Source organism: Crocodylus siamensis, chromosome 8 (assembly GCF_052110815.1).
Source record: "Crocodylus siamensis isolate JL-2025a chromosome 8, ASM5211081v1, whole genome shotgun sequence".
NCBI lineage: Eukaryota > Metazoa > Chordata > Crocodylia > Crocodylidae > Crocodylus > Crocodylus siamensis.
This window is the reverse complement of record NC_143402.1, coordinates 17,205,403-17,219,551: the sequence shown is the minus strand read 5'-3', so window position 1 is coordinate 17,219,551 and position 14,149 is coordinate 17,205,403. Positions and strand designations below refer to the sequence as shown.

General features: G+C 41.4%; 1 protein-coding gene across 3 annotated transcripts in view; it reads left to right on the top strand.

The window, feature by feature from the left end:
• The window catches only part of ATP7A (ATPase copper transporting alpha), a 60,515-nt gene extending 48,947 nt beyond the window's left edge, over positions 1-11,568 (top strand). For 2 of the 3 annotated variants that reach the window (XM_090059660.1, XM_090059661.1), the window contains exons 12-23: positions 120-247; positions 424-578; positions 838-972; positions 2,533-2,727; positions 2,947-3,129; positions 3,491-3,704; positions 4,462-4,608; positions 4,937-5,079; positions 5,500-5,703; positions 6,404-6,521; positions 6,912-7,014; positions 7,969-11,568. In XM_090059660.1, the coding sequence (XP_089915786.1) occupies positions 120-247; positions 424-578; positions 838-972; positions 2,533-2,727; positions 2,947-3,129; positions 3,491-3,704; positions 4,462-4,608; positions 4,937-5,079; positions 5,500-5,703; positions 6,404-6,521; positions 6,912-7,014; positions 7,969-8,245 (2,002 nt within the window). In that variant the 3' untranslated portion in view covers positions 8,246-11,568. The remainder of the gene's footprint in view (positions 1-119; positions 248-423; positions 579-837; positions 973-2,532; positions 2,728-2,946; positions 3,130-3,490; positions 3,705-4,461; positions 4,609-4,936; positions 5,080-5,499; positions 5,704-6,403; positions 6,522-6,911; positions 7,015-7,968) is intronic. The other variant, XR_016443787.1, reaches the window with a different exon arrangement.
• The last annotated feature ends 2,581 nt before the right edge of the window (positions 11,569-14,149 follow it).

Below are 14,149 nucleotides of genomic sequence, written 5' to 3'. Positions count from 1 at the left end.
TATTTGACAAGGACAGCAGTGTGGATAGAAGTTTAGCTGTATACAATCCTGAGAATTTTTTTTTGTTTGGATAACTTAAGTTAACAGTGGTTTACTAAATGTCCTATACTCCATCCTAGTGAAGATCAAGTTGATGTTGAACTGGTTCAGCGTGGAGACATTGTAAAAGTGGTTCCAGGAGGCAAATTCCCAGTGGATGGCCATGTTATTGAAGGACACTCCATGGTAGACGAGTCCCTCATCACAGGTACGTTTTCACTTTTTTGATGTTTCAAAATGTTTCTTTGTATCAAACACATAAACCAGGAAGCTGAAGTTCACTGATTTGTTTATGTTTGTAACTGCATATTAGGAGTAGGTAGCAGTACAAAAGATGTAGTCTGAGAGTTGCCACCCTAATATCTATTGTTGGCTTTTACATAGGTGAAGCAATGCCTGTGGCCAAAAGACCCGGCAATACAGTTATAGCAGGGTCTATTAATCAGAATGGGTCACTGCTGATCCGTGCAACCCATGTTGGAGCTGATACAACTCTTTCCCAGATTGTCAAACTCGTCGAGGAGGCGCAGACCTCAAAGGTATCATGATCTTATTTACACATCAATTTAGCAAATCAAGCATGTGTTTAAATTGTGTTTCAGTCAGCCTGTGTATTGGTGTGAGTTACTCCAGGCCCTCCATGTTCTGAGTCTCTTAGTCTTGGAGTAGGAATATCTAGTTTTCTTACAAGCACGTATTGAACACATGAACCCTCTGATTTATATTAGTGTCTTGACACACAGGAGCAGGAGAGTGACATGTTGCCAGAACTGACGGTGGTGCTTTCTTCTCTTGTAGGCTCCGATTCAGCAGTTTGCAGACAAACTTAGTGGCTATTTTGTGCCTTTTATTGTGGCTGTCTCTGTGGTGACCCTTTTTGCCTGGATTGTCATTGGATTTGTTAATTTTGAAATAGTGGAAAAATATTTTCTTGTAAGTAACCGATCATTTTCTAAAATGTTTGTAAAATGATGAGAGAAATAGAAGTCTGTTTGACTGCAGCAGCCTCTTCCTTGCTGTTGGTTAGTATACTGCAATGCAAAACCTGCTTAAGGGAAAACTGCAGTATTTAGTCTTGGCATATAGCAGTAGCATAACTAAGGGGTGGTGAGTGGGGCACTAGCCCCAGGTGCTGACTTACAAGAGGCAGCAGCATGACCCCCTTCCCCAGGACTCTTTATCACAGCAAGGACAGCCCTGCAGCATCTGGCCATGGGAACCAAGCAGGCATGGCACCATGCCCAGTAGCGTGTCTGGCGGAAAGGGGAGTGCAATGACGTTTCCCTCTTTCCCCCGGGGAAGCTTTTCCATTAGAGGCATAGCCTGTGCCTGGGGGGATGGGTAGAGCAAATGGGGCTCTCAGGGAGCCCATTCTGCTGCCTGTGCCCCAGCAGCCACAGCCCAACTCTGTATTGCTACATCTGTAGCTGTACCTGTGGCAGTTGCCACTGAAGTGAGAAGAGCTGGGAAGGTACAACTCCTCTCCCCATCCCCAATCAACCCTTCCCTCCCGTGCCACACATGCTGGTCAATATAAATCCTCCCCACCCTATGTCTGCCCTGGATGCCAAATGAACTTGCTATGGCTCTGGCACATCACAGTTAATTCACTCTTTTTACAGAACATTTAAAACGGTCAAGGCAATTACCAGTTTTTGTTGATCTCATCAACCCGTACAGCTATTTTTGAGTATGGGCTGCCATCTTATGACATTGCTTACCAATGGTTCTCTGCAAGTGTCAACTTCAGAACTAAAAATAAAGGAACATCTTTTTAAAGAACTTAATAATTAGCAAAATACTTTTTAAAAAATACATTTTATTTGGTTTAACAAGTAAGTTAATTAAAATTAATCTTCTAAAAGAAAGAGCTACCCAAAAAACTTACTGAACCCTTGAACCTTCTCCATTGCCTGTGCTACTCATGAGAAAGATGATTCTTTAAGTCCTAGGGCTTAATTCTGAATTAGATTTTGCTGGCACTGCTCTGTGCAAAGCCTTGACTAAAGTCAATACAGTTCATAAGCCTGTGAATCCCAGTAGAGAATCAGCATTCAAATCTGCACCAGAGGAGTGTTTAGGTGGCAGTTTAGTAGCTGATTCCTGTTTTGGGTAACTGACAATATGCTGTTCATAGGCTATCAGTTATGATATCTTTTGTATTATTGTATATATAACAATAAAGAATATCTTTTATTATGCTATCATTTAAGGGATTACCATGGCTAGTACTGTCTAATTTAATTAAAGAAATAAATCAAGACAGGAGTCTTATGGTTAAGAGAGAGAGACCAGGCAATGACATATGCACTGTGGGGGGAAAAAAATTAAGGTTACATGGGCAATCTTGAGTTTGGCACTTCCCAATTTTGGAGAAATTAATTTTTCCATGTTAACATGAGTCTGTGTGTGTAATTACGTATGTGAACATTGTAAAGCATACATCCCACCCCATTGTATCCCCTTGCTAAACATGAATTTCTTTGCCATTAGGGTTACAATAAGAGCATTTCCAAAACTGAAGTGATAATCCGCTTTGCTTTCCAAGCCTCCATCACAGTCCTGTGTATTGCTTGCCCTTGCTCACTGGGCTTAGCTACCCCAACAGCAGTGATGGTGGGTACTGGAGTAGGAGCACAGAATGGCATATTGATCAAAGGTGGGGAGCCACTAGAGATGGCACGTAAGGTAAGAACATGCTGGGTTTTTTCCCATGGCTTTAACTTGGTGGGATTCTAAACGCTGGGTTCTGTGCTTGAATAGTGCACAGAGTTCTACCAGATCACAACACAGTTATAAGCTTGTGAATCCTTGTAAAGTGAAGTAAAGTAACTTGGCCAAGGATCATCTGAGTGCGCCTTGCAATAAGGTCTTTATGCAACAATGCAGTCTTGTGTTTTGCTGCAGGTTAAGGTAGTGGTGTTTGATAAAACAGGGACCATTACGCATGGAGCACCTCAAGTGATGCAGGTGAAGATTCTCGTGGAGAGTAACCGGATGCCACACAACAGGATTTTGGCAATAGTGGGCACTGCAGAGAGTAACAGTGAACATCCCCTTGGCGTAGCGATAACAAAACACTGCAAGAAGGTATAGTACCAAGATCCTTTCACAGGGGCAGCATGTATTGCAGTGAGAGAGCGCCTCTCTCACAACACTTCCTTTAAAACATCTGCGAAGAATCCTCAATTGTCTAGACTGCAGTTTGCTTATTGAAGGGACCTTTCATTTGGAGAGTTCAGCAAACAGAAAAGTGCAAAGCCACATGGGTTGTTGATACCATGTCACCTGCTTTAGAACCCCACGCTTTAACTTGTCTTTGATGATGGCATCTTCTTGGCTTATGATCTAGATTTGGGGTTAGGTGCATTTTGCTAGAAGGCAGGTTTTATAAATGTAACTGAGATCTGTGTGGATCAGCAAATGCTTGATGTATCTCCTTTTCCTCCAGGAACTGGATTCAGAAACCCTTGGGACATGCACAGATTTCCAGGTAGTTCCAGGCTGTGGCATTAGCTGTAAAGTCACCAATATTGAGGCATTGCTGTACAGGAGGAATCAAAGGATTGAAGGAAACAACATTAAAAATGCAACACTGGTAAAAATTGATGAGGACACTGAGGAATCAATGCAACCAGCCTTGATTATTGATGCCCAGCTACCTGGTAAGCTGGTGTAGCCTTATAAAATAATCATCATTTCAAGAATGAGGATTCCTTTCTTTGTGCTTTGTTTAGACTCCTTAGGGAAGAAGCTGCTATAGGCCATTAACTTTTCACCCTGGAGAACTGGGATTGCATCCTCCTGGAGCGGCTCTTTAAATTAATACAGTTCTGCACATGATTCATCTGTAAAATGGTGATATTGATGCAGGTGTGTGCCTGAGGGACATTGAAGTGAAAGGAGTTATATTAAATTGAGGCACCTGTAATTAAAGTTATTTGCCAACAGCAGTTGGCAACAGAGCTGGTAATAGCACATGGGAGCTGGCTCTTTCTTAGTGCTCTTCTCTGTCTTTCTATTGTTTTTCTTCCCAAGGGATTGCTACCCAGAATCTTCATGTCATTTACACAGCTGACCAATCTGTACCCACAGAGGCTCATGTTCACAGCTCTTGGATGTACTATAACACCCTGAGAGGAAGCAGACTCAATGCTTTCCATGTATGGTAGTGTGTATGGTAGAGACTTCCAGCTAAAATGCTAAGAGTTTGTCATTACAGAGGACCTAATTCTTGCCTCTATCAAGAACAAAGAAGTGAAAAGTTTGGGAGGTGGGAAGGAGAAACTCTTTCTAAGCATTATTTGGATTGTGGATATTGGTCCTCCCAGCCAGTCTAAGTACCCTGTGAATCCTCATGTAGATTAACAGGGGGGCTGCCTCGTATTCAGATAATGATAGGACTGCATTTTCTTCCTTCAGCTACTTTGAATTCTCAGAAGTACTCTGTTCTCATTGGAAACCGGGAGTGGATGAATAGAAATGGCATCCTCCTTCAAAGTGATGTTGATAATGCCATGGTTGAACATGAAGAAAGGGGTCGCACTGCTGTCCTAGTGGCTGTTGATGGTAAGATTGTGGCCATTTTCCTGCATTCTTTGACTTGTGACCATTAAATAGGAAGTGATGAGAGAGACAGATGACTGTGACACAGTAGACTGTGATGGAAGTGATGGGGTCACAACTTGGTCTCTACCTTTATACTTCTTGTAATATTTTGAAATGCAGTGTTTCTCCCAGCCCTTCTCAGTGGCCTGGGTTTTTGGCTACTGTGCAACACTTCTAAGGTGAAGGAGAAGAGGGAATATTATAAACTCTGAGGAATGGGTCTCTGCCTCCTAAAGGTGCAGAAAACTTCAATAGGAACATACTTATTATCATACATTATCTTTATTAGGAGTGCTCTGTGGCTTGATAGCAATTGCTGATACGGTGAAACCCGAGGCTGAATTGGCAGTCTACACTTTGAAGACTATGGGCTTAGAAGTTGTTCTAATGACTGGAGACAACAGCAAAACAGCCAGATCTATTGCTGCTCAGGTAAATTGTTTGAATATTCCTACATTGCTTAAGGACTTTTTCCTCCCAGTGAATCCTGTTGCACTTCACCCTAGGGGGAGAGGAGTCTCACATCCTGTTCTGGGGATATTTTCTTAAACTCTTCTTTAACTTCAGTTTTATTTCTACTGTTAAGATAACTGGTTTCTCCCAACCAATCAGTCAGTTATTACTTTTATTGCTAAATCAAATCCGGAAGTTGAGCTCTTCCTCATGCTACTCCCAGCCCTGGAAAAATAACACAGTAAGACAGGGAAAAGATGTGTTTGGTTTGCAGCTCAACAACTACAATGCAATTGGAGTTTCTGTTGTTAATCCAGGTCGATACCTGTAGATAGTGGCAGCATTAAAAGCATTTAAACTCAGACAGAAGTTGAGGTTTTGTCCTCTCTCTTCCTTTAGGTTGGCATCACCAAAGTGTTTGCTGAGGTTCTTCCTTCCCACAAAGTAGCCAAAGTGAAACAGTTACAAGATGAAGGGAAGCGGGTAGCGATGGTGGGAGATGGTATCAATGATTCCCCTGCTCTTGCCATGGCTAATGTTGGAATTGCTATTGGCACAGGCACTGATGTTGCCATTGAGGCTGCAGATGTGGTTCTAATTAGGGTAAGTAACTAAACTAAGGTTGTTTCACTAATGCAAAATGAGTCGGGGCATTCAGTGAAGGGACGGACATGAGGTCAGTCCCTCTCATCCCCACTGGCCTGCACTGGGTCTGCTGCTCGTGTGTTGTTGTTCGTTTCTTCGGACCCCTAGAATTGGGGCAAGATAGAAACAGGCGCTCTCTGATTCCTGAGCAGTGATGAGTCTTTCTGGCTTTCCCCAGCTCCCTTTTTTATTGTGGCAACAGGGCCAAGTGTGCAGGTGGGTAAAGGAGAGGGGGGCCTTTGTGGAGGAAATGGAATGTACCAAAATAAAGTTGAATTGCCTTGGGCATTGTAGTAACTCAGACATATCTACTGCTTGTTCCCATATGCCATGCTTCATCCAAGAGTGCAACTTTTTTCCTAAATTCATTTGATAGATACCTTCACAAGCATTCCTCTCTTACCACACTAACACACTATAAGGATTATTTGAATTGTTGTAGTGCCAAGAGCTTGCAGTCAAAATTGGAGCCTATCATGCCAGGTGCAGTACAAGCATAAACCTATGGGAAAGGCTTAATCTAAGAAACACCACATGTACTTTTGTGTCAGAAATGCCAGGGTTTAATATTTAGCTTTAAAAAATAGGTGAATGATGAAATCACATTTGTACCTTTTTTATTTTTCTTTGACTTTTGTAAGTATTTACTGATTTGCAGGATGACTTGATGGATGTAGTGGCAAGTATCGATTTATCAAGGAAGACTGTCAAAAGGATCCGGATCAACTTTGTCTTTGCTCTGATTTATAACCTTATTGGAGTTCCTGTAGCTGCTGGTATGTAAATGTTTCATTGTGGTACTGGCCTGGGGCTTTGCTAGTATGTGAAATGGTATTGGCTTTTTGTGAGTGATTATCAGAGTAAGATTCTAGAGTTCAGAGAAATTGTGGCAGGGTAGCACAGTCATCTCCCAATGGTTAGGTTCTGTATATCAACAACATTATATTAAATATAACCCAGAGTTTGAGGCCTGTGAAGGGAACACTACAGCTGTGGAGACAAGAGGGTGAGTATTTAGATATACTTTAGAACAGGTTATCTAACACAACTGGAAAATTCTAATCTACTACAGCACACCTACTTGTTCTGAACAGTTTTTTAATGATTTCATTCTGTGAATGCTTATGTGCTTATGTGTAAATAGTGGTGGGCGATTTCTTCCCTAGGTGTCTTCCTGCCAGTTGGTTTGGTTCTGCAGCCATGGATGGGCTCTGCAGCTATGGCCGCCTCTTCCGTTTCTGTTGTACTTTCTTCTCTGATGCTAAAGCTGTAAGTATAAGCAATTCTGTAGTTCATGGTGTAAGATGATCTTTAGGCACAGGTCTGGTGTCTTATAGAGGCCGTTGGGCCTAGGAAACTGAGCACAGGGCTAGGAGGCAGAGAGTTCCAAGATCTAATCGCAGCTCTGAATTGTCATTCAGGTGCCTAGCAGGAGCTGGCCTCAGGGCTGTCACCTTGTTCAAAGCTCTCCTCTCTTGGCTTCTTTTCTGTCTATTTTATTTGAACAGAGTAAGAAATTGGTTTAAAGCACCTTAAAAAGGTGACTTTTAATGGCAGTCTGAGTACACATGATGAGAACTCTGAAACTGAGAAGTGATTTTTGTATATAAAAATCACTATGCGCATAGCACACAAAAATTCTTGACCCTGGAAATCTGATAGAAGCTTTGCCAGATCATGCTGACCATTTCCAAACTGTTGTGGTTATAGAGCAAGGATGTTGTGAACACTGGAATATAAATTATTGCAATAAACAATGTTACATGTTATTGTTTGTTCCATTTCTTACTCCTCAGGCAGCTGTAATAGAAAGCTGGAGTAAGTAAAGGTCCATGCCACACTACAGATGTCAGTGGCTCCTGGGTAAAGAAGTGGTAGCTTGTTAAGTAGTGGGACACTGGGGCCATGCCTCTTCCAGTTGCGAACTCAGTAGGTGCATTCTGTCTGTTTGTACCTGGGGCATTCACCACCAGTCAATCAGGGAGACTTATAGAGTGGTACAAGTCTGCTTTGCTTTGCTTTTCACTCCCATGTACTTTAAAAAAGGAATTAAGCACTCATTTGATATGAATATCACCCAAAAGATAAACAATTACAAGCTTTTGTGCAATAAGTGTCACTGTGTATTAATGCTTCTAATTCATACACATGTATATGCAGTACAGTTTCCTCCCTTCTTGCAGTTTCTTCAAACTAATATGAATTGCATTTTTTTCTTTTTAGTTACAAGAAACCAAGTTCTGAGAAATATGAGCTCCGTGCCCGTGGCCAAATGAAACACAAGAGTCCTTCAGAAATTAGTGTTCATATTGGAATTAATGAAACAGGGAAAGATTCTCCTAAACTGAGTCTAATGGATCGGATCATCAATTACAGCAGAGCCTCGATAAACTCCCTTTTCTCCGATAAACGATCACTCAACAGCATAGTTCTCAGTGAGCCAGACAAGCACTCGCTTTTAGTGGGGGACTTCAGGGAGGAAGACGACACAGCGTTATGAAAAATTCTGAAAGAGACTTGGCTGGCCAGGACACTTTATAAGCACTGACATGTTCTGGAGGTCTGACTTGTTTTTATTTTATGCATTTAATTGCTCATTTATATGGGAAAGAAAATATTTTTATGCTTCAAACTGAAAAGCTGCTCTGTTTTATTTGCAATGACCTTCCAGTATTTTTTTTAACCCAGTCACAGCAAAAAGAAAAGGAACAGTAGCTACTAAAGCCTCCCAGCAAAGCTGGGTAACAGTCCTATGAAACTGTTAGTGTCATATTATTTTTGACTGATACCAAAATAAAACCCTCCAGGGACTGCAGAAATAGGCTGGGAAATAAATAATGGACAACTGTGGGCAGTTTTTTTATGCCTAGCTTAGTTAAAGTGTGCATCACAAGGATCTTAAATGTGAACGTTGTTTGCAAGTGGATGTGCCTTACTACATAACTTTCAGGATTTTTCATATTTTTATACCCCTACTTCGTACAAAAATGGTTCCTCAAACATTTTACCTTTTATGTTATTTAATATTTCCCCCTCCAGCCTTCAAAGCATCTCATCCCCTTTGATCTGGATTTTGTATCATACATAGAAAGATTAAGGGGCCTTTCTACTATTTGGTCCCCGTTTATCTTTTTTTTTTCCAAATACTCATGTCCCAATACACTCCTGCTTCTGAGAAGGCACTCTGAAAGTACACACCCTGGGCTGAGCTGTCGTTTCACTCCTGCTCTTTGCTAGGTCCAAAAATGCATCATCTGGGATCTTTCTGAGCATCTAACACGCTATGCTGCTAGGTGAATTATTGGGCTAAGAAACCTGTATATTCATTTCAAGTAGGTGGTGTTTAGTTAGCAGAACTATTTCTTTCCCTTTAAATGAACTCAGCTGATTCATATAGATATTACACATATAGATGTTACACTGCTCTTATCTTTTTACAGTTCACTCCTTGCAGTTGGCTATGAATACCAAAGTATTTCCTTTATTTATTGTGTACAGAGCTACCATCAGTTACTTGTAATGTTGTCAAGTGTCCACATACCAGGAATGTTCCTGAGCTAAAACCCTGAATCCAAACTCTCTCGGTTTGGGAAGGTTAAGATCCAGCATCATTTCCTACAGAACTGAATGCTCAAAGTGCAAATATATTTTATTATTAAATCAGAATGATTGAAAGTTAAATTGGTGTTTATCACCCAATAATCTACCTGGGATGTTTATTAATCTGTAAACTTTACTGCAGTGAGAGCTAACCAAAGGCAGGTTCTTGGTAAATAATTCTTATGAACTGCACTATGGAATTGGAGCCACGAGGTGACTGTTTAATTTCCATTTGTGTTTTTCAGAGAATTGAGAACACCTCTAATCAGGAATAGACAATGCAGATTGCTAAACATTAGCATTCTGGTTTTGAAGTTAATTTAACACATACATGATGCATATAAAAAGTCATAAGAAGAGTTTGCTCTGTTTTAAAATAATTCATCACTGAAATCTCTCTTACTTGAGTATTAAGGGGAAAATATCCAAATTTGAAAGCAGTAAGGCTGTGCGGTGGAATACACTATCAAGAAGGCACAAGGTCAGCACATTTTTCATGTTCCAATGAGTGCAATATGTTATTTGTTATTGTTCTTGCTACACAAGGTAGAGAATTGGGTACTAGGGAAACAACACACTTCTACAGAGTTTGCTTTCCTGAGATTGCTAACTAGAAAGATTTTTTTTAAGATTTTTATTCTAGACCATAGCTATATTTGTCCATTTTGATGACAGAAAATATTGTTATACTGCAGTAAAACCATTTCATTAAATGGTAGTCTTCAACAGCAAAGCTATTTATGAGAAAATGAATGGATATTTGTGTAAAAACTACTACTGCCTAGGCAATGTTTAGTGCTTCAGAATTGATAATTTGCTTCCAAATTATTCCAGTTCTCTCTGTCCTCTCCCCTTATTTTGAGAGGCTGTTCTTGGTGGGATCCAGCAGGTGGAATGGGAAGTACTTGCTAAAAGGAGCATCGTCACATGGGGACAGACTTTCAATTTGAAAGAGAAGGTATTTCTAAACGATGCCAACAGGTAGTCTTTTCCTGCTTCATCCTGCAAGAAGGACACAGGGCCTTGGCTTGTGAGGAAATTCTGGCATTGATCTCTTTGGACCCAGGATCTGCTTTGTAATTCTGTACTAAAGCTTGAAATGACTCCATATCAGAATTATGCTTTGGCCACAGGCAGCAGGAACAGTCGTTTTTGGTTAAGCCCTGGTTTAAATTCCCATTTGATAGTTACAAAACAGACAGTTGTGAGAACAACTCATTACTAAACATTTTAGGTGAATGGATTTGGTTAAATCAGCTGTATATCAAAGTCCCCTTCCCCACTCCCGCCCGCAAGGCTCTCAAGAGTTTTCCAGCTGTTCGCTGAATCCATTTAAACCAATCGTTGATCCAGTTGCAGCACAGAAACTGTCCTAACCAAAACTGAGGTGCCTCGTTTTAATCAGCTGACTGGAAATGTGTTTTGAACTTGAACAAATACACAATGCATTGAAATATTCAGTGCTGTAGATTTGGTCCAGGACACCTTGAGTCCATCTCCTTGAAAACAGAGTTGTTTGTCCAACAAATATTTCTGTCATGAGTTGTAGACGTTTTTAGAATGTTTATCTTTTGATGCCTTGTGAATAAAGTAATTTATATAATGCTTTACACTGAAAAACCAAAATGTTTTCTAGTTTGATTGTACCATGCAGCTGAAATACCATGACAGGTTTATATTTCCACAAATATAAACAGAAGTTTTGTCAATAAACTTTATCCCTGCTGGATGACCTTGTGATATCAGGAGTTTAAATTCTAATGCGTAATCAAAACTATTTGAATAATATGTAGTCATAAGTGAATATACACGTTAAACCAGGTTTTTTATTTATTTTTATTACTTGTAGCAGTGTCACTTAATTTCACTAGCCAAGTGTAAAACCTCTCCTTTCTTAAAAACAACACACTCAAGACCCTGAAAACCATTGTCTGAATATTACACTGCATAAGCCAGTACACTTTTACAAATGATAGTGAAATGTCTCATAGTTTGATATATAACAGTTCGTACCAAAAGGAATTGACAAAATCTCAAAGGAGGCAAAATCCTTCTTCTTCTTCTCTTCCTCCTCCTCTTTCGAACAAACTTGTGCAATATTTAGTACTGTTATGTGTCTGTATGAATATGTAATATCACAGTTCTGATTCTGTCACGACTGTGCCTTGAACTTTATAATGTTAAAATAGTGTCCATTATCTGCTTAATAAAGTCTGTTCTAGATCTCTTTTTTCCCAGTATTTCTGTGCTAAGACAGCAGCTGCTTGTTGCATCCTGCAGTGCGTTGTGTTTCACTATCAGCTCACAATGATTGGTTCTTAGAAATAAATTTTCACTTGCCCATTTGAGAAGGGTCCTCTGAAGCATGTTAAAAGGCAGAGATAATGGGATGGGTATTATGAAACTGTCTTATATCAAACAATTTTCAACTTTGCTCCAACTTCCTCAGTACATATGTGACTTTCTGTTTTATTAATGTGTTTTTTTTGCCATTGACAAAAGACTGAGACTCTGAAAAGTTAGGGATCTACACTATTAGTGATTTCACATGTTTCACAGAAACTGAGAAAATGGCAATCCCCATGATTTTGGCATGGAATCACCAAAAGAAAAAAAAATGTTCTAAAAATAAAGTGCTGTCCCCTAGGGCTGCGCGACATTTCAGCAGCCATTTTGTTTTGGAGGTGTTTCGGCACCCGAAACACCGAATCCAAAACAAAACGGAAGGCTCCGAAACATCTCCGAAATGAAATGAAACTGTCCAAAACTTTTGGGATGTTTTGGAATGTCTCGGCGGTGGGCTTGCAGCGAAACAGAAACTCCAAAGCGGGAGGGGGAAGCAAGGGGCAGAAGGACTGCTCTCATACTGACATCTGTAGCTGGCCAGTGTCTGCGATCTGTCCCTGAGGTCCTTCCAATCCCAGTGCTCTGGGGGAGGGCCGGAGAAACAGGTTATAAGGCTCTGTGTGAAGCCTTTCTGTCCCTTTTGTGAGCTGTATGACTGGAAGCAACAGTGGGTGAAAAGTACTGTGGCTGGCTGCAGTGACTGGCTTCCTAGTCAGTCTCTTGATAGTCTCTTTTTTTGGGAAAGGATTGGATATATACCTTTCCAATATATTACAGATAGAAGATATAGTAAGCAGATAGAAGAAGATATAGTAAAGACATAGAAGATATAGTAAAATAAGCAGACAGAAAGAAGAATATATATATAGTATAGTAAAATAACCAGATAGAAGAAGATATATTGCACAGAGAAGTGATATTACACACGCACATATATTAAACACATACAAGATATATTACACACACATACATATTTTCCGGCACAGCAAACATTATGAAGCATGTTGGAAAGGCAGGTGCCAGGTCTTCTGGCAGGGGAGCGAGAGGTGGCAGAGGAAGAGCTATTAGTTCCCTCCCTTCCCCAAGCTTAGACGCACCCTCTTCTCTAGCAGCCATGAGGCTTCTGCTGCTAGTGGCAGCAAGGAGGTGGAAGCAGTGTCTGCATATGCCCCACCTCCACTAATACCAGCAGTAATAACCCCCAGCACAAAAACCACCAGTATGACTGTCTCCTCCACCCCAATTTTAGTTCCCAGCATGAGCACATGAGCCTCCCAGTGCCAAGAAGGAGTTGGATCTGGAACCAGGGGAGCTCAGTGCCATAGCCAGGGGAAGGAGGGGAAACCTGAGTTTCTGCTTCACACCCCTCAGCCAGGTCTCTGGAGGCACTGTGGAGGAGGTTGTGGGAGCAGGTGGCTCAGCTTCCCCTGTCATTGTGCCTCTGCCTGCTGAGGAGGGGGATAAGGCAGGATCCACACCCGCACCCCAGAAGCAAGGGGGTAGTGTAGCATGGGATCATTTTGAGGTGGCAGATGATCCCAAGCATGCTATCTATATGCTATCTGCCTACACTGCCCTTGCAAAACCAGCTGGGCCAAGGACAAGAAACACTTCAGCACCATAAGGATGCGGATTCATCTCTGCAGGCACCACCCCTTTGTCAGCCCAGCACCAGTGGAAGCATACCCAAAGGAAAGTCCTCCTCTTGCTCCAAAGCCCCTGTCCCCCAGAAGCAGAGGCAGGCCACCCTGGACAAGTGGGAGTAAGGCAGGGACAAAGGGGGCACATTCCCAAGGTGAGCAAGGTCATCTAGAGCATTGGGGAGATGCTTGCTCCAGATGGCCAGCCCTTCTTAGTTGAGTGGCCAGGGTTCAGGTGGCTCATGGCACTTGTGGCCTCATCATACGGTGTGCACACATGCCCCACCTTCAGCAGGACAGTCGTGCCTGTGGTGGCCAGAACCAGAGGGTTACTATCATGAGAAATAAATATATGCTCTTGGCGACATCCAGGCAATTGAATAGCAGTTAAGATTAGCTAATACAAAGTTTGCAACCCGCAAGTGGAATTTGTCCGTCACAGTTTAACCAAAGTGTTGAATCTGTTTGCACTGATCATGGGACTGACTGCACCCAAGAATAAGCAAAACTACTACATTAGCTGATCTAACAGGTTTTTTAAAGGTCAGCCATAACAAGATCTAACCACCTAATATAATTAGCACATCCCAAGGAATCCATGGAATAAGAAACCAAGGGGTTGAGCTTGGGCAGAATAATGCTAATTTCAAACCTCAAAGTAATGTGGTGTAATTTGCTTAAAGGAAAGCGCATGTCAAGTAACCAGTTTGAAGGACAGGACAGAAGGACCATCACTGTACCAATCCTGGACCCCAGACTCCCAGTGTTTCATAGTTATAGTTTCATAGTTAGTCGGGTCGGAAGGAGCCTGAGCAGAT